Source organism: Myotis myotis, unplaced genomic scaffold (genome assembly GCF_014108235.1).
Source record: "Myotis myotis isolate mMyoMyo1 unplaced genomic scaffold, mMyoMyo1.p scaffold_m19_p_2, whole genome shotgun sequence".
In the NCBI taxonomy this organism is placed as follows: Eukaryota; Metazoa; Chordata; class Mammalia; order Chiroptera; family Vespertilionidae; genus Myotis; species Myotis myotis.
Genome location: NW_023416324.1, coordinates 66,192,162 through 66,211,595, shown reverse-complemented (window position 1 = coordinate 66,211,595; position 19,434 = coordinate 66,192,162). Strand labels below are relative to the sequence as shown.

Genomic DNA, 19,434 nt, shown 5'->3' with positions numbered 1-19,434 from the left:
AATATCATCAGAAAGGTCTCTACATTTCATCAGTGCCTTTGCAGTTAAAATAGTCACACACAGATAGCCCTGGTCTGTGTAGCTCAGTTGGTTGGAGCGTAGTCCCATGCACCAAAGTCTTTTGGGTTCAATTATGGGTCAGGATACACCCACGTTTTAGTTTCGACTGCCTGTCAGGGCACGAGCAGGAGGCAGAAAAATCTCTCTCTCTCTCTCTCTCTCTCTCTCTCTCTCTCTCTCTCTCTCTCTCTCTCTTGTCTCCCTTTCTCTCCCCCACTTCCTCTCTCTCTAAAATCAATTTTTAAAAAGTAGTCACAGTGTTCTTCTTATTAGGCAAATGATTACGCAGACTGATCAGTGTTATAGAGTAGTAGTGATAAGTTTAAGTCAAGAACAACTTACCAGAACCAGCCTGACTACTTACTTACTTTAAATCTGTTTTTGCTAGAAAATCCTCCTCATCCGCACCATTAATATCATTGAAAACTTACTATAGCCCTGGCCGGGTAACTCAAACTCAGTTGGTTAGAACCTCATCCACATGTACCATGGTTGTGGGTTGATCTCTGGTCAGGGCACATACAAGAATCAACCAATAAATGCATAAATAAGTGCAACAACAAATTGATGTCTCTCTCTCTCTCTCTTTCTCTCTCTCTCTCTCTCTCTCAAATCAATTTTAAATAAATAATATTTTAGGTGTTAAGGGAAAAAATTACTGCTGTATAGTAAGAAAAGAACCAAGACGAGACCAGAATGAAAATCACTATCTGTCCTCTGTTTGAGAGATCACATTTATATTATCCTCTGATGCCAAAAAGCCAAAGAACTAACTATAGATGAGAGAGGTATGGATGGATGAGTGGATGGATGGATGGATGAGTGGATGGATGGATGGATGGATGGATGAGTGGATGGATGGATGGATGGATGAGTGGATGGATGGATGAGTGGATGGATGGATGAATGGATGGGAGGGAAGAAAGAAGGACGGAGGAAGTTTTTGTTCTTGAGAGGTCTCATGGAGTACCAATTCCTAGTACCTAATAGTGTCACCCTTTACCAGCATTAGACCAATCTTCACTTAAGGTTTAGAGCTCGTCTGGGCTGTGAGGGGCACTGCACAGGCTTCCTCCACATCTAACTTTATGTCTCTTCTGGGTATAAGTGCCCAGTAGAAACTACCTGTCTCTCTGTCTCAAGTCCAGATTTCCATGAGTGGCCCTGATTGTTTTAAACTGACTCTGTCACATGGAGATGGAAAAGCAAATGTTTGGTAAATAAATATTTGCTGGGTTGTGTTTAACAGTGGGATACTGACAGGACTTTAATCAAAGCCTGCTAGGTTCCTCCCCATCTACCACACTTACTTTATGTCTATACTAATAGTAGAGAAATATGCAAATTATCCATTACACTGTAACATCAGGACCGGATCTGCAGGTTGCGTCCCTGCCATCTGCTCAGGCAGCTGCAAGACTCAGGGTAGAATAGGATACAATAGGAGGGGATAAGAAAGGAGAGGGAGAGGAAGGCAGGCCTGCATGCAGACAGGCAAGAAGAGAAACAGAAATACCGAAAGGGAACAAAAAAAAGACGCAGGAATGGAAAAGAAGGATACATGGGGCTGCACACAAGAGGGGGGGTGGTGGCGGGGGCCAGGGCGGGAGCCCCACCCAGACAGGAGGAGGGTGGTGGCCCCCCAGCACAAGCTGTTAGCGGGGAGGCGCCCACAGGTCCGGGACAGAGTGGTGGACGGTCTGAGGCCCTCTGGGCGGAGGTGCTCCTGCTTCGTGGCGGCAGCAGCACCTGGGCTGCACGGGCCTCCGCCACCCTTGCTGGGCTGGGCATCCCAGGCAGGAAATGGGAACAGGACAGCGGTGGGGAGGACGGTGAACACCTGGCTGGGGCTGAGCCCTGGGCTGGGGGTTAACGGAAGCTTTAAGAAGGGAAGGAGGGAGGGAAGAACTTTATAAAGGAGTTAGTAGAGAGCAGAGTTAAAGAAGGAAAGAGGGTGTATGAGTGAACTGTAGGCGCTATAATGAAAATGAAGTATAGCTGTGTACTGGGGACAGATTTTAAAAGTAGGAGTCAGAAAAGAAAAAAGATAAATGATAGTGAGTAATTAGGCAGGTAGATAGATATTAAAACAGTGGGAGTAAGTAGAGAAGAATGTATGGGAAAGGTAGGATGAGAGAGAAAGAGGAAGGAAAAAAAGTTTTAAAGGGGAGGCGGTAGAGCTTAAAAGAATGGGAAGAAGGAAGAAATGGAGGAGGGAGCAAAGCAGGTCCAAGGGAGGAAGTGAAGAAAAAAATTAAGGTGGGAAGGAAGGAAAAGGCCAGCAGGGCAGGGCAGTTAGGAGGATCAGGCCAGCAGGGGAGGGCAGTTAGGGGGATCAGACAGGCAGGCAGAGTGGTTAGGGCAGGCAGGCAGGTGAGTGGTTAGGAGCCAGAGGTCCCAGATTGTGAGAGGGATATCCAACTGCCTGCAGGGATCGGGCCTAAACTGGCAGTTGAACATCCCCTGAGGGCTCCCAGATTGGAGAGGGTGCAGGTCAGGCTGAGGGACCCCGCCTCCCCCATGCACAAATTTTGTGCATCGGGCCTCTAGTTAAACTATAGTTATTTATGATATCTCCCTTCCTGGAGCAGGTCCTCTGTCTAAATCCTTTTAGGCAGTTTGGGGGAAAGTCAAAGGTTTTTCCTAAGTCTTTCTTTTCTTAAAAATAAACTGAATCAATATCCCAAAGGCATTTTTGGGGGTGGCTAACTCTGCCTCCTTTCAACTCAGTATCCTAGTATTCCAATTGTGTATTCACCTACTCTGTCAGCTGGCAGGTTTAAGGGAAACCTTGTTCCCAATCAGCTTGTTTCTCTAAAGGTTCTGATGATGGTGATTTTCAGAAGAAGGCAAAATCATGACTCATACAAATATAAAAATGAGCATGTATTAAATATTATTTTATATATGAAATGCGAAAGAACAAAGCAGAAGTTATAATCAGTTCCACGGTCAAGTCAAAAGCACGAATTTTTATGTAATAAAGAAATTGAATTGCAAATGAAGGCAAAACCCGTTTTCCACAGAGGGAAGTCAGTCAAAACTCTTGAACCAGAGTTTGCATGCTTACCAATTACTCTCAATTTGCAAAGGTGCAAAATATCTCAAGGCCCAATTCTTGTCCACTAGATCTGCCAGGCTCTACTACATCCACTGCATAGTTTTCCATTAAGTACAATTTTTTTCTACAACATATCTCTTTGAGGGGATCCAAATTCCTCTTTCACCCATTTGCTTAGTCAACAGATATCAAAGCGCTATAAAATCAAACACAAGTAATTGTAAAATAAATCAATTAAGTATGTGTTGCTTAAAAGTCCCAGTTAAATGTGTGTGCCTTTAAGTTCATTATAACTGGATTTTCCCCTTGCTTGTCTTAAGTCTACTGCCTTACTTTGCATTTCCACGTCAGTTTTCAGTTCTTCCACCATTACACAAACATTGTTATTTTCCTATGCCATCTAGTGGCAGAAGAATGCAATTTGTCTGTTTTTTAATGAGTAGCCCTACTTTGGAAAACACCCAAAATCTGAGGTAAGTCGATTTTGGATCGCTTAAGGAGCATTTTGTCCAAAAGGAGAAAGAAGACATGATTTCAGAAAACCCTGGCCACTCTTTTTAATTTTTTTGACTTTTACTAGACCATTTTTAGAGCATTATAGTTTCAGAGCAAAATTGAACAAACACTATAGAGTGCTGGTATATGTCCCTGAATCCTGACATATGTAGCCTCCCCCATTCTCAATATCTGCCACCACAGTGGTACATATCAATGAACCGACATTGACATATTATTGTCATCCTATGTTCATAGTTTGCACTTTTGGTATTGAACATTCTAAGGGTTTTGACAAATGTACAATGACATGAATCCACTACCCTGGTAGCTTTTTATTTTATTACTAGAGGCCTGGTGCATGAATTCGTGCACCAGTGGGGTCCCTCGGCCTGGTCTGCAGGATCAGGCCAAAACCGGCTCTCTGACATCCCTCAAGGGATCCTGGATTGTGAGAGGGCTTAGGCCAGGCCGAGGGATCCCACCGGTGCATGATCAGGTCCAGGGACGGACACAGGAGGTTGGCCAGCAGGGGAGGGACTGCAGGAGGGCTCCAGGGCATGTCCGGCCTGTCTCACTCAGTCCCGATTGGCGGGACCCCAGCAGCAAGCTAACCTAAAGGTCAGAGCGTCTGCCCCCTGGTGATCAGTGCATGTCAGAGCGACTGGTCAACTTGTCAACTGTCTACCCCCTGGTGGTCAGTGCACATCATAGCAAGCAGTTGAGCGGCCTTAGCATATCTTTAGCATATTACGCTTTGATTGGTTGAACGGACGACCGGACACTTAGCATATTAGGCTTTTATTATATAGAATTTTACTGAATTTATTGGGGTGACACTAGTTAATAAAATTATATGGATTTCAGGTGTATAATTCTATAATACATCATGTGTATATTATATTGTGTGTTCACCACCCCAAGTCTAATCTCCTTCCATCACCATTTATCCCCCCTTTACCTTCTCCTACCTCCCTCCCTACCCATACTCCCCCTAATAATACTGTTTTCTACAGAGTTTTGGGGGGTTTTTTGCTTAATGCTTTACCTTTTTTACCCAGCTCTCCAACCACCACCCCTCTGACAGCAGTCAATCTGTTCTCTGTATCTATGAGTCTGTTAGTTTTTGTTCTTCAGGTTTCACATATAAGTGAAATCATATGGTATTTGTCCTTCTCTGACTCGCTTATTTGTCTTAGCATAATACTCTCCAGGTCCATCCATATTGTCACAAAAGGCAAGATTTCTTTTTTTTAACGACCTAGGAGTATTTCATTGTGTAAATGTACCACAGCTTTTTTATTCACTCATCTACTTGGGCACTTGGGCTGCTTCCATATTTTGGCTGTTGTAAATAAAGTAGCAATGAACATAGGAGTGGATATATACATTCCTTCAAATTATTATTTTGGGTTTCTTCAGATATATTTCCAGAAGTGGAATCGCTGGGTCATAAGGCAGTTCCATTTTTAATTTTTTCAGATAACTCCACACTGCTTTCCATACTGGCTGCGCCAGTCTGCATTTCCACCAACAGTGCATGGGGTTCTATTATCTCCACATCCTCGCCAGTACTTGTTGTTTGTTCATTTATTGATGATAGCCATTCTGACAGGTGTAAGGTGATAAGTTCTTTATAAATTTTGGATATTAATCCTTTATTAAATGTATCATTGACAAATATGTTCTCCTGTTCAGTAGGGTTGTCTTTTCATTTTGTTGATGGTTTCCTTTCCTGTGCAAAATCTTTTCAGTGTGATGTAGCCCCATTTGTTTATTTTTTCTTTTGTTTCCCTTGCCTGAGAAGACATATCAGAAAAAAAATATTGCAACAAGAAATGTCTGAAGCAATAGATTTTACGGCTTCTATTTGCTTCTAGTATTTTTATAGTTTCGAGTCTTACGGTGTTATCTCTTCCAATCCATGAACACAGTATATACTCCCACTTATTTGTATCTGTTTCAATTTCTTTCTTCAAAGTCTTATAATTTTCCGAGTACAGGTTTTTTACATCCTTGGTTAAATTTATTCCTAGGTATTTTTTGTGTTTTTGTTGTTGTTGTTAACCCTCACCCGAGGATATATTTTCCTTTGATTTTTAGAGAGAGTGGAGATGGGGGAGAGGAGAGAGAGAAACATTGATTGGTTGCCTCCCGCACACACCCTAACCGGGGCCCGGGGAATGAACCTGCAACTGAGTTACATGCCCTGGACAAGAAATCGAACCCAAGACCCTTCAGTGTGTGAGTCGATGCTCTAACCACTTAACACACTGGCCAACGCAGTATTTTATATTTTTACTAGAGGCAGGCCTGGTACACAAAATCATGCATGGGTGGGGTCCCTCGGCCTGGCCAGTGATCGGGGCCGATCGGGGCTGTGGGAGGTTGGCTGGCCGGCCCGATCAGGGCCATCAGGACTGGCCAACTAGGGAGAAGGGCCGCGGGAGTTGGCTGTGGGAGCCCACTGACCACCAGGGGGCAGCTCCTGCATTGAGCATCTGGTCCCTGGTGGCCAGTGCATGTCATTGCGACCAGTCATTTGGCTATTTGGTCGTTTGGTAACTTAGGCTTTTTTATATATATATACTAGAGGCCCAATGCATGAAATTTGTGCAAGAGTAGGCCTTCCTTCCCCTGGCTGCCAGCACCGGCTTCCCTCAGGCACCTGGGACCCAGGCTTCCCTCTAGCCGCTGGCAGGCACCCAGGACCTGGGCTTCCCTCGTAGCACCAGCTTCCTCCAAAAGGTCATCCAGAAGGGCATCAGGAAGGGTGTCCGGTCTAATTAGCATATTATGCTTTTATTATTATAGATTGATGCAATTGTAAATGGAATTTTTTTTTTCTTTGTTTTCCTTTCTGGTAGTTCTTTATTGGTGTATAGAAATGCAGCTGGCCCTGGTTGATGTGGCTCAGTTAGTTGAGCTTAGTCCCATCCACCAAGAGGTTGCCAGTTTGATTCATGGTCTGGGCACATACCCAGGTTGCAGGCTTCATCCCCAGTAGGGGGTGTTCAGGAAGCAACTGATTGATGTTTCTCTCTCTCATTGATGTTTCTCTCTCTCTCTCTCAAATAAATAAAAAACATTTAAAAAAAGAAATGCAACTGATTTGTGGATATTTATTTTGTATCCTGTACTGTATTCAATTCATTTATCAGTTCTAGTAGTTTTTTGGTGGTTTATGATTCTCTATTTACAGTATCATGTCATCTGCAAATAATGACAATCTTCTTCCTTTCCAAATTGAATGCCTTTGATTTCTTCTTCTTGTCTGATTACTGTGGCAAGGACTTCCAGTGCTGTCCTATATAATAAAAGCCTAATATGCAAATTGTCCCTGCAACTGGGAATTCGACCACTCACTGTGACATGTGCTGACCACCAGGGGTGGCACGGAAATGGTGGGTGTCAGTGACGCACTGCGACCTCTCGCTGGTTACTTGGAGGCGGGGGTGATGGGGACAGAGGTGCGGTGAGAATACAGGGTGTCCACCAAGCTCGCTCTCACTCTCCCTGCTACCCTCCCTCGGAAAGCCAGGGCTCGCGCGCTGGGGAAGCTCCCACACTCTGGTGCCAGGCGCCCGCGAGGAGCCCGCCACATACCTGTGCAGCCTCTTCCAGGTGAGCTGGGCTGCAACCACCGGGTCTGCAGGGGCCAGTTGGGCTCCCCGTGGGTTCACGCAGGAGCCAGTCTGCAAGGCCGGCCGGCCGGGAGAGAGCGTGCTGCCTGCCTGGCTTCCATGCAGCACTGCTGGGCGGCCCAGAGGCCCACGCTGTGCCCCAGCCAGCAGCATCGGCCGCACTCACCACATCTCCATGTGGGGACTCGGGCACCGTGACTCAGGTGGAAGGGAGCATGCAGGGGCCCGGGGGCCCAGGTGGTGCCCAGGGCCCAGAGGTCAGCTGGGACCTGCCCTCCACGCCAGACGCTTGCACTTCGATTGCCGGCCAGGCCTAGGGACCACACCTGTGCACGACTTTCGTGCACCTGCCTCTAGTGTTGAATAAGAGTGGTAAAAGTGGACATTCCTTCCTTATTCCCAAACTTAAAGGACATGCTTTTAGTTTTTGTCCATTGACTATGATGTTGGCTGTGGGTTTGTCATACATGGCCTTTATTATGTTGAGGTATGATCCCTCCATTCCCACTTTGCTGAGAGTTTTTATCATAAATGGGTGCTGGATCTTATTAAATGCTTTTTTAGCATTGATTGATATAATCATGTGATTTTTATCATTCATTTTATTTATGTGGTATATGACATTTTTTGATTTATGGATATTGTACCAACCTTGCATCCCAGAAATAAATACCACTATATCATGGTGTATGATTGTTTTTCAATATACTGCTGGATCTGGTTTGCTAATATTTTGTTGGGAATTTTAGCATCTGTGTTCATCAGGAATGTTGGCCTATAATTGTATTTCCTTGTAGTGTCTTTATCTGGTTTTGGAATTAGGATAATGCTGGCCTCATAAAATGAGTTTGGGAGTCTTCCCTCCTCTTGAATATTTTGGAATAGTTTGAGAAGAATAGATATTATTTCTCCTTTGACTGTTTTATAAAAATCTCCTGTGAAGCATTTGGTCCAGGACTTTTGTTTGTTATGAGGTGTTTTTTTTTCTTTATTATTACAGCATCAATTTTATTAGTTATAATGAGTCTATTCACATTTTCTGACTTTTTCTGATTTGGTTTTTCAAGATTGTATGTTTCTAGAATTTTATCTATTTCACCCAGGTTTCCAGTTTACTGGCATATAGTTGTTTATAGTGTTTTCTTACAATCCTTTGCATTTCTGTGGTGTCAGTTGTTATTTCTCCTCTTTCATTTCTAATTTTATTTGTTTGGATCCTCTCTTATTTTCTCTTGATGAGTCTGATTAAAGGTTTGTCAGTCTTGTTTATCTTTTCAAAGAACCAGCTCTTGGTTTCATTGATCTTTTGTATTGTTTTTATTTCTGCTGTGATCTTTATTATTACCTTTCTTCTACTAACTTTGGGCTTTGTTTGTTGTTCTGTTTATAGTTCTCTTACATGTAAAGTTAAATTGTTTATTTCAGATTTTACTTGCTTCTTGAGGTAGGCCTGTAATGCTATGAGTTTTTCTCTTAGGACTACTTACACTGTGTCCCTAGATTTGGGGTTGTGTTCTCATTTTCATTTGTTTTAGGGTATTTTTTTATTTCTTCCTTGATAGCATTGTTAACCCATTCATTGTTTAGTAACATTATTTAGCCTCAATGTGTTTGTGTGTTTTGTAGTTTTTTTCTTGTGATTGATTTCTAATTTAATATCATAATGATCAGAGAAGATGCTGGATATTATTTCAGTCTTCTTAAATATATTGAGACTGATTTTGTGTCCCAACATGTGGTCTATCTTTGAAAATGTTCTATGTGCACTTGAAAAAAAAATGTACATTCTGCTTCTTTAGGATGAAATGCTCTAAAGATATCAATTAAATCCATCTTGTCTAGTGTATCATTTAAGGCTGCTGTTTCCTTATTGATTTTCTTTCTGAAAGATATATCCATTAATAACAATGGGGTGTTAAAATCCCCTACTATGACTTTATCACTATCAATCTTTCCCTTTATGTCCATCAAGATTGGCTTTATATATTTAGGTGCTCCTATATTGAGTGCATAAATATTTGCAAGGGTTAGATCCTCTTGTTGGATTGATCCCTTTATCATTAAATAGTGTTATTCCTTGCTCTTACTATAGCCTTTGTCTTAAAGTCTATTTTTTCATATCAAAGTATTGCTTTTTTTTTCATTTCCACTTGCATGAAATATCTTTTTCCATCTCTTCTCTTTTAGTTGGTGTGTTTCTTTCATTCTAAGGTGTGTGTCTCATAGCATTTGTATTGATGTTATTTTCTTATCCATTCAACTACCCCAAGTCTTTTGATTAGAATATTTAAGCCATTTACATTTAAAGTTATTATTGACAGGAATGTGTTTTTTGCCATTTTATTCTTTCAGCATTTTTTATAATATTGATTTGGTGGTAACGAACTCATTTAGCTTTTGCTTGTCTGGGAAGCTCTTTATTTCCCCTTCAATTTAAATGGTAGCCTTGCTGGATAGAGTAATCTTAGTTGTAGGTCCTTGTTTTTGATCACTTTGAATATTTCAAACCTTCTGGCATGAAATGTTTCTATTGAGAATTAGCTAACAGTCTTATGGAATCTCCTTTCTAGGTAACTACCTGCTTTTCTCTTGCTTCTTTTAGTGTTCTCTTCTTGTTTTTACCTATGCCATTTTAATTATTATGTGTCTTGGTGTGGGCCTCTTTGGATTCATCTTGTTTGGGGCTCTCTGCACTTCCTGCACTTGTATTTCATTTTTCTTCACCAGATTAAGCAAGCTTTTTGTCATTATTTCTTCAAATATGTTCTCAATCCTTTGCTCACTCTCTTCTTTTCCTGGTACCCCTATGATGAGGGTGGTTACTTCATGTTGTCTCAAAGTCCCTTAAACTATCCTCATTTTTTAAAATTCTTTTTTTCTTTTTGCTGCTCTGATTGGATGTTGTCACTACATTGTCTTCCAAATCACTGATTCAATCTCTGCTTCATCCAGCATACTATTTATTCCTTCTAGGGTAGTCTTCATTTCAGATATTATATTCTTCATTTCTGACTGGTTATTTTTTATGGTTTCTATGTCTTTTTTTTATGGTGCTGTAGTTCTCACTAGGATCCTTGAGTATCCTTTTAACCATTCTTTTGAACTTTATAGCTGGTAAATTATTTACCTTCATTACATGTAGCTCTTTTTCTGGAGATTTATGCTGTTCTTTCATCTGGGGTACTTTTTTTATCTCCCCATTTTGACTGCCTCTTTGTGTTTACAGTGGGGCCTTGACTTATGAGTTTAATTCGTTCTGTGATGGAGTTCAGAACTCAAATTACTCATATGTCAAATCACTGTGACATTCTCTGCGCCAACTAGTGGTGGTTGTATCTGAAGCTGGCTCGTAACCCGAATATTTTTGAGCCTGCAACTCAAAGCAAAAAATCGGCCGAGAGATGGCTCGTATCTAAAAAAAAACTCGTTAGTTGGAACACTCGTAAGTCAAGGCCCCACTGTATTTCTATGTATTAGATCTGCTATGACTCCCAGTCTTGGTAGGGTGACCTTATGTAGTAGTTGTCCTATGGGACCCAATGGCACAGTCTCCTTAATCACCTGTGTTGGGTGCTCCAGGAATATCCCTAGTACGTGTTGTGTGGGCCCTCCTGTTAAAAATGAGTCTTGCTGGGCCAGTGTGGTTTAGTGGTTGAGCGTCGACTTATGAACCAGGAGGTCAGGGCATTTGCCTGGGTTGCAGGCTTGATCCCCAGTGTGGGGTGTGTAGGAGGCAGCCAATCAATGACCCTCTCTCTCCTCATTGATATTTCTATCTCTCTGTCCCTCTCCCTTCCTCTCTGAAATCAATATATATAGTTTTTAAAATGAGTCTTGATTGCTATTGGCCCATTAGTGCATGGGGTCAACTCTCAGGCTGGCTGACTGTGAGGATCAGCCCCGATCACAGTGTATGAGCTTCTGTGTAGGTGCTGATCACACTAAGTTAAATTTGCCCTCAGCAGGGCCTGGTACCTGCCAACATCTCCCTTTGGATATGCTACTTGTGAAGCTAATTGGATCCTGCTCTGATGTTGTCTGAAGCTAGCCACTGGGTGTGTTAGTTCTGGGGCATTTTGGGAGGTACTCTGCTGTAGGTCAATGCTAGGCGCTGCCTATGACTGGCCCAGGGCAACCTATTTAGAGCTGCAAAGCAATTTACAGTTTGTGGCTGTCTCTGCTTGGCCTGGGTGGGTACAGGAAGGGTTAAGCTACACACCAAGGCTGGCTTTTACCAGCACTGGGCCCAGGGGAAGGTCAGCAAAAGTCCCAAGAAACCCAAGATCCACTTCTGCTTGCCTCTGCCTGCCAGCTGCCTGTTAGACTCAGTCACTGAAAGATCGTCTGGCAGTACTCGAGTGCATGAGGTAGGTTCTCTGTGAGTCACCAGGTAGGGGAGAGTGGTGTTCACCAGATCCATACAGGTTCAAACTCGGTGCCAGTGCTGGGTCTGATACCATTCAGCAGATATCCTAGGGTATACCCAGTCTAGCTGCCACTTGCTGGGAGCTCGCACACCTTTGTGGTGGGTGGGGTCTCAGGGAATCATCAGGGTGAGGCCAGCAGAGTTTTTCAGGCCCAAACAGACCAAGATTTGGCCATGTGAAGGGAAGGTTCCATACCACACAGGCATGGAGAGAAAAATTTCCCCATCCTAGAGCCCATAACTGCCTGTTCTGGAGTCTGGTCTTAGCAGTGTGGGGCCGCAGGGAAGCAGGAGAGGGAGAGATGCTGGTCAGTGGTTATGCCATTTTATATTCTTAACATGGAATGTATAAGAGTTTTAAAAGTTCTATATATATACTGAGTAAATCTTTTATAAGATGTATGTGTTGTAAATACTTTCTCCTGATCTGTGGCACACTATCCTATATAATAAAAGGCTAACATGCAGATTGTCCCCTTGGGAGTTCAAACAGGAGACCAGAGTTTGATCACTCGCTATGACATGCACTGACCACCAGGGGCCAGTGCAGAACATGGCAGGCAACCAGCAGCGGGGGTGGGGCACTGAGGAAGTGAGGGAAGGAGAAGGCGGGGATGCCGGCCAGGCCTAGGGTCCCTACCTGTGCACAAATTTCTGGCACTGGGCCTCTAGTTTAAGAGATATTAGAGCCACTGAATGATATTTTAGGGGAGGAAGAAAATACAATTTTCTTCCTCTACCCTGCTATGTTTTCTGGCTGAGGCTCTGCAAATTAGACTGACAAAAGTCAGGTTAACAAGAGTAAAACAGAGTTTTACTATTATTATTTACTACTAACATGTGCCTGGGTGCATACACAGAGGAGAACTCAGTGATGAGTCACTCTAAAGGGTGGTTAATGGCATCCTAACAAAGAACAATACATTTGTAGAGACAGGACAAAACCAAGGAAATGGATTTCAGAATGGTAAATAAAGTTTGTTTTAATAAGGTTTGTGATGTAAATTCCTCCAGTGCTTAGCTGAATAAGAGTCTTGAATATTTAAGTGTGTGTGTGTGTTTGTATGTATACCATCAAACTTTATATATACTTAATATATATATACATATAAATGTATACCATCAAACTTCATATATATATATATAATACATGATCAACCTGAAATATTACCTACCAGTTAAAAGTGAAAATTTTATGACTAAAATATATATATATCATACATTATCTATTAATATAAAATTCCATAAAAGTAAGTCAAAAGTTATTGTCTTTGGTTAGTTTAGATTGATCTAAATGACTATAATATTGAACATATATGTCATCTTTCTTGTGCCAATTAATACTTATGTTATAACTAGAGGACCGGTGCACAAAATTCGTGCACTTCGGGGGGGAGGAATCCTCAGCCCAGCCTGTGCCCTCTCCCAGTCCGGGAGCCCTTGGGGGATGTCCGACTGCCATAGAGGCAGGAGAGGCTCCTGCCACCACGGCTGCGCTTGCCAGTTGTGAGCCCGGCTCAGGGCTTCTGGCTGAGTGGCACTCCCCCCGTGGGAGCACACTGACCACCAGGGGGCAGCTCCTGCATTGAGCGTCTGCCCTCTAGTGGTCAGGGCACATCATAGCAACAGGTCCACCATTTGGTCAATTTGCATATTAGCCTTTTATTATATAGGAATCTATAATAATAAAAGTGTAATATGCTAATTAGACCAGACGTTCTTTCAGACGACCTTCCAGACAAAGCCGGGGCTGCAAGGGAAGTCCGGGTCCCGGGTGCCAGAGAGAAGCCAGTGCTGGCAGGGGAAGGAAGACCTACTCTTGCACCCTCTTCCCTCTGGCATCCAGGACCCGGGCTTAGCTTAGGCCGCTAGCAGGCACCCAGGACCCGGCCGTCTCCCCTGTGGCTGCCAGCAGGTGCCTGGGACTCGGCTTCGCTCCGGCCCAGCTTGGTCCGGAAGGACAGAAGGACGTCTGGAATGACTTCCGGTAAGTCTAATTTAGCATATTAACCTTTTATTAGTATAGATAGGGCCTTCACCGTCCATATCAAACTTTAAAGGAAACAGAGCAGACACCATATAATTAAGTGCACAGTAGATTCACAAAACCTGCAATTGCAAAACACTGGGAAGAACAAATATCCCAACAATAGGGAAGTGAATGAGCAAAGTGTGATACATGATCAACCTGAAATATTCCCTACCAGTTCAAAGTAGAAATTTTATGACTAAGAAAATTTATAAAACATTTATGATGCTCTTAAGAGAAAGGCAAAATATTTTTTTAAATATATTCTATTGATTTTTTTACAGAGAGGAAGGGAGAGGGATAGAGAGCTAGAAACATCAATGAGAGAGAAACATCCATCAGCCACCTCCTGCACACTCCCCACTGGGGATGTGCCCACAACCAAGTTACATGCCCTTGACCGGAATCGAACCTGGGACCCTTCAGTCTGCAGACCGATGCTCTATCCACTGAGCCAAACAGGTTAGGGCACAAAATATTTTTTTTTAGAGTGATTGCAACTATAAACAACTATCTTTTAGAGCTAAAAGATAATAAATGGTTTGGCTACCCCAGCAGCCAGGCACCACATTAAAGGGGTGCCCATTATGCAGATGCTCACTTTCTGTTCTGGCCTAGCCTTGAAGTACTTGAATCCATCTGTTTCTCACTTCTGATTATTACCTTCAGCTCACCGACCATTAGCTGTGTTATTTCTGTTTCTGGCTTTTACTCGCACTCTTTATCTCTCTTACACTTGACTCATGACCCATGCTTCGGAGATACCAACAGCCTTGATTTCCAAGGCTTCAGCCTATCCTTTGAGAAGACTTTGTACACCTGTTCTATCCCACCTAAATGCATCAACTCTTACAGGAAGAGTCTTCAAAATATATACAATTGAAACCTAAGTGTGCTCGGGTCCTATAAGAATGGGTAATAGTTTTTCCTTCTTTCCAAACTTTCCCTGTTCCAGCCCCATTGCAGTAAACAGTTAAAGACTTTGTAACAATAACCTTGTCTCATGTCTGCCAAGAGTGGCATCTAGTGGTGATTTCATAGAACTACATTTTTTAGCCTAAAATAAAAAGGCTTATTATTTCACTGGAAGTTTGTGTTTATAACACAGTAGAACAGTATATGTATACCAGGAAGCAAAATCCACTTTATAGAATTAGCTCATCCATAAATTATACAGGCTCTATAGATGTGTCATTTTACACCTGGGGCTCATAATTCATTCTCCATAGGATTCTAGGTTTATTTTAATTTCCTAAAACTGGATTTACTATGGAAAGTAATTCTTAGACTGTGAGTATTTGCACCAACTGCTAGGTTTTGATGCCTTTGGACACGTGGGGTGTCTTACACATTTTCATCACTGTAGTAGTTTCCTTGGGATGTCTTAGCAAAGTCTCAGACTAAGTGGCTTAAACAACAGAAATGTATTACCTCACTGTTTTAAGGAGAGAAGTCCAAGATCATGGTGTTGGCAGGGTTGGTTCTTTCTGAGGAATGTGAGGAAGAATCTGTTCCATGCCTCTCCTCTAGCTTCGGGTGGTTTGCTGGCAATCTTTGGTGTTCCTTGACTTGTACACACATCACTTCACTCTCCACCTTCATCTTCATGTGGCATTCTCCCTAGATGCCAATCTGTCTTCAAATTTCCCCTTTTTGTAAGGACATCAGTCATACCCTAATGACCTCATCTTATAACAACTGCAATGGCCCTAGCTGGTTTGGCTCAGTAGATAGAGCATCGGCCTGCAGACTGAAGGGTCCCGGGTTCAATTTCGGTCAAGGGCACATGCCCGGGTTGTGGGCTCAATCCCAGTAGGAGGCGTGCAGGAGGCAGCCAATCAATGATTCTCTCTCATCATTGATGTTTCTATCTCTTTCCCTTTCCTTTTCTCTCTGAAATCAATAAAAATATATTTTAAAAAACAAAAAAAAAAACACATTGCTATGAGAAATGTCTAAAATTTAAAAAAAAGAAAAGAAATAAAACCTTTATGTTTTAAGCCACCACAATCTTGGAGTCATTTGTTACTGAAGCATAAATTAACTTAAGCTGACTATCACAATAAGTACCTAACTTAAGCTAAGTATGTGGGTTTTTCATTCATTCATTAGCTATTTGTTGAAAACTTTCTATGTGATAGGCATAGTACTATATGTTGTACACTGTAACGGTTAATTTTATGTCAAATTAGCTAGGCCACAGCACCCAGAGATTTGTTCAAACACCAGATTAGCTGTCTCTGTGAGGCATTTTTCAGATGAGATTAACATTTAAATCAGTAGACTTTAAAGCAAATTGCCCTCCATAATGGGGTGGGCCTGATCCAATTAGTTGAAGGCCTTCAAAGACAAATCCCTGAGGTCCCTCCCTCCCCAGGAAGAGGGAATTCTACCTGCAGATCCCCTTCTGACTCAAGCTGCAAAATCAACTCTTTCTTGGGACTCCAGCCTGCAGGGTTGTTCTGCAGATTTTGAACTTGCCAACCCCCACAAATTGCATGACCCAATTCCTTAATATAAATCACTATATATGTGCACATCCTATTGATCCTGTTTCAGAAACCTGATTGATACAATGATCAGTGAACAAACTAGCAATTGTTCTCATAGAGCCTACAGTCTAAGGAAGGATACAGAAGAATAAATGAAAAAATTAGTGTTTTGTAGTAAATGCTGGAAAGTACTCCATTTAATAGGAGCACATAGGAGGAGTGCTTAACCCTGACTTGGAGAATCATAAAAACTTTCTGTAGACAATAAAGTCTAACTTGGGAACTGAAGGTGGCAGATGGAATAGGAATTAGCTAAGTGCAGGGCCGAGCTGGTGGGGACCAGGGATTAGATTGAGTATAGAACATGTATTCTCATATTTGGGGGATTTTGTTGCCCCAAAGGGAGAGAAAATTGGTGCTTGGCAGGTGAAATAAACCTTAGCTATTACAATGTTTTGAGACCATGCAAACAAAGCTCAACTCTGTGTGACAAAATTTTATTCCTTAATATTTAATGGGGGAACTGGGGAGATGATTAGAACAAATGCCTCAACTGTCTCTTTTATGGAGGGGGCACTTATGAAAAAGACCTTAAGAAACATTGGTATAGAGAGACCAATTTGGGTAGAGGAATGATCATCTGTGGAGCTGTGGAAATGAGAGAGAACATACAATATTTGAAATATTGGAATGGCTGAGGCAGAGAGTTGGGAAGGAGCAGAGTCAGGGAGAGTAGTGAGAGGAGGCTGTTCTAGCCACAAATTTTAAAGAAAAGTCAATGTGAAAATGCGTTTCCTCTCACTTATCTAAATAGTTTAAGTAAAATTGTGTCAAAATTATCTACTGCAGACTGCTGACTTTTTAATATATGAATCTGTATTCTGTGTTTATAGTCACTGAATGAATTACTGTTTTAAACATTTTTTTCGAGATGGCAGAGGACAATTGTTAAACTATCTTTTTCTATCTATCATTCTGGGACTTCTTAGTTTTATAATTATAGCCTCTAGAATAGCATCACGTGCGTGTGGGTACTTAATCATGATGCTCTTCTGGAAGGCACATTAACCTCTGGAGAATTTGCATGTGATTTACCTCACTGGAGTTTCAAAGATTAAAAATATGAGAGTGAAAAGGTATTTTTCTTGGCTCCATTATTGGGAATAGAATGAGAACAATGGTCTATTTAATAACCATTATCATTATCTTCCCCACAGATTGAAATAAAATTACTTTAATATTCTATTAGGATAATCTTTGCAAATATGCTGCCAATCATTTTTTTTATTTTCAGCAGCTTGTTAACAATGAACTCAAAGCTAATTCAATGCTTTTGAGAGATAGTATAAACTTAATTCTAGAATCTAAAGAGCTAAAAAATTGAATGCTGTACTATAATTTTAACTTTGAATATTTTTCTTTTTTTTAAGGGGTCTCTGGTGAGTTATTCTCTGGTGTGTTTTTTTTTAACTTTGAATCTTTTTCTATGACATCCCTAGCCTGCTCAGTGTTAAATAGAACTAATTTGATGTCTAATATAATTTTTTTCTTATTTTTGTATTGATTTGAGAGAGAAAGAAACATTGATGTGAGAAACATTGATCGGTGGCCTCCCTCACACACCGGGACCGGGGATGGAATGTGAATCCTGGGTATGTACCCTGACCGGGAATTGAACCCACCACCTTTTGGTGCTCAGGACGACATTCCAACCAACTGAGCCACACAGCCAGCATTCTAATATAATGTTTTAAAGAAGCAGCATTCTTATAATTTCTTTAAAAGGTCGTGTTACGAAAAAGACAGTACACGGAAGTAGTTCTGAGTATGTGTTCTGGAATCAGCCTGCCTGGCTTCAAACCCTGAGTTGCATTTGTTTCGGTTTAAATGTCATTAGCTTTTAGAAACGTGGGCAGATGTGTACAGTTATGTGATCTTATCCTCTCTGTACCTCACTTTCCTCACGTGTAAATTACGGATACTAACAGAACCATTACATGGAGTGGTTGTGACTTTTACATGAGGTAATTATGTAAAAACACTTAGAACAGTGCCTGGTACATACACAGTCAATTACATTAGTTGCTGTTATTATTTTGTGATTAAGTAGTTTTAAAGCCATTTGTTGAGTGCTTCCTGTGTGTCATAGGAGAAACTTACTTGTGAGACTGTTAGTACATCTTTACCTAAAATGAACCTCAGACTCAAGGTATTTTTTAAAACTGACTTTATTATTATTCTCTTTAGTACATTTTCAGGTCTTTAAGTTGTTTTATTTTTTAGGAAAGGATGGTACTTTGGCTCTTATGTAAGATTATAGACATCTAACGTGTGTAAGAAAAAGCACTCCTTAGGACAGTAGGTGGGAGATGAATTCCTCTTCAGAATTTTTTTGTTGGAGTCTAGCATTTATATTTATGGTATTGTTTTTTCTAGGTTGACAATTGGGTAAAGGGTTACCCATGAAATTCTGGCATTTTAAATTTTTGATTAAAGAAATTTAAACACCTTTTTAATATTTATACCTTTCAGAAAATGTCTTTGAAATTTAAAAATGCAAAACGAATTGAAGGCCTTGATAGTAATGTGTGGTGAGTACCTTAGAATCAACAATAATACTTTGGTGAGTTGTGTGTTTTTTTCTACCGTTTTTCTATCCCTACTTGGAATGTTTAGCCTTGTCTCAATAAACAAAGGAATAAATCAACTTATTTTAATTCATCCATTAAATGGAAATGGAAAGAAGTTAATGATGCATACATATGTGCCAAGCGCTGTGCCAGGCACTAGAAATAGGCAGAGAAAAGACAAATTTGGTTGCTGCCCTCATGGAACTTACCGTCTAATCCATGAACTTTTCTTATTAGCTCTAGTCTTTAGCAGTTAATAGGAGAACCTAGCAGGGCTGGTATGATTGAGAAAAATATCTATATGATCAAAGTATGTGTATCATGGAATTGAGATTTGTAAGAAACGTTAAGTTTATTTGTTCAGCTATCTTTTTATTAAATGAAGTCATTTTGTAGATGATAAAATTTTTGTTGAGAATTCGTTTTTTAAAAATCTAAAGCAGGTCTTATTTTTAAGTTTTATAATAAGATTATGAGGTATAAAAAGTTAGCTCTTAATTATAGTGCTTATTAATATTAGCATTTTTATTTTACTTTATTTTTTTTTCTTTATTGATTAAGGTATTTCATATGTGTCCTTATCCCTCCATTGCTCCC

At 41.1% G+C, this 19,434-nt stretch overlaps 1 protein-coding gene across 1 annotated transcript in view; it reads left to right on the top strand.

The window, feature by feature from the left end:
• Window positions 1–19,434, top strand: part of KYAT3 (kynurenine aminotransferase 3) — a 63,827-nt gene that overhangs the window by 7,200 nt on the left and 37,193 nt on the right. Inside the window, exon 3 of the mRNA XM_036351600.1 lies at window positions 18,740–18,798. Coding sequence (XP_036207493.1) covers window positions 18,740–18,798 — 59 coding nt within the window. The remainder of the gene's footprint in view (window positions 1–18,739; window positions 18,799–19,434) is intronic.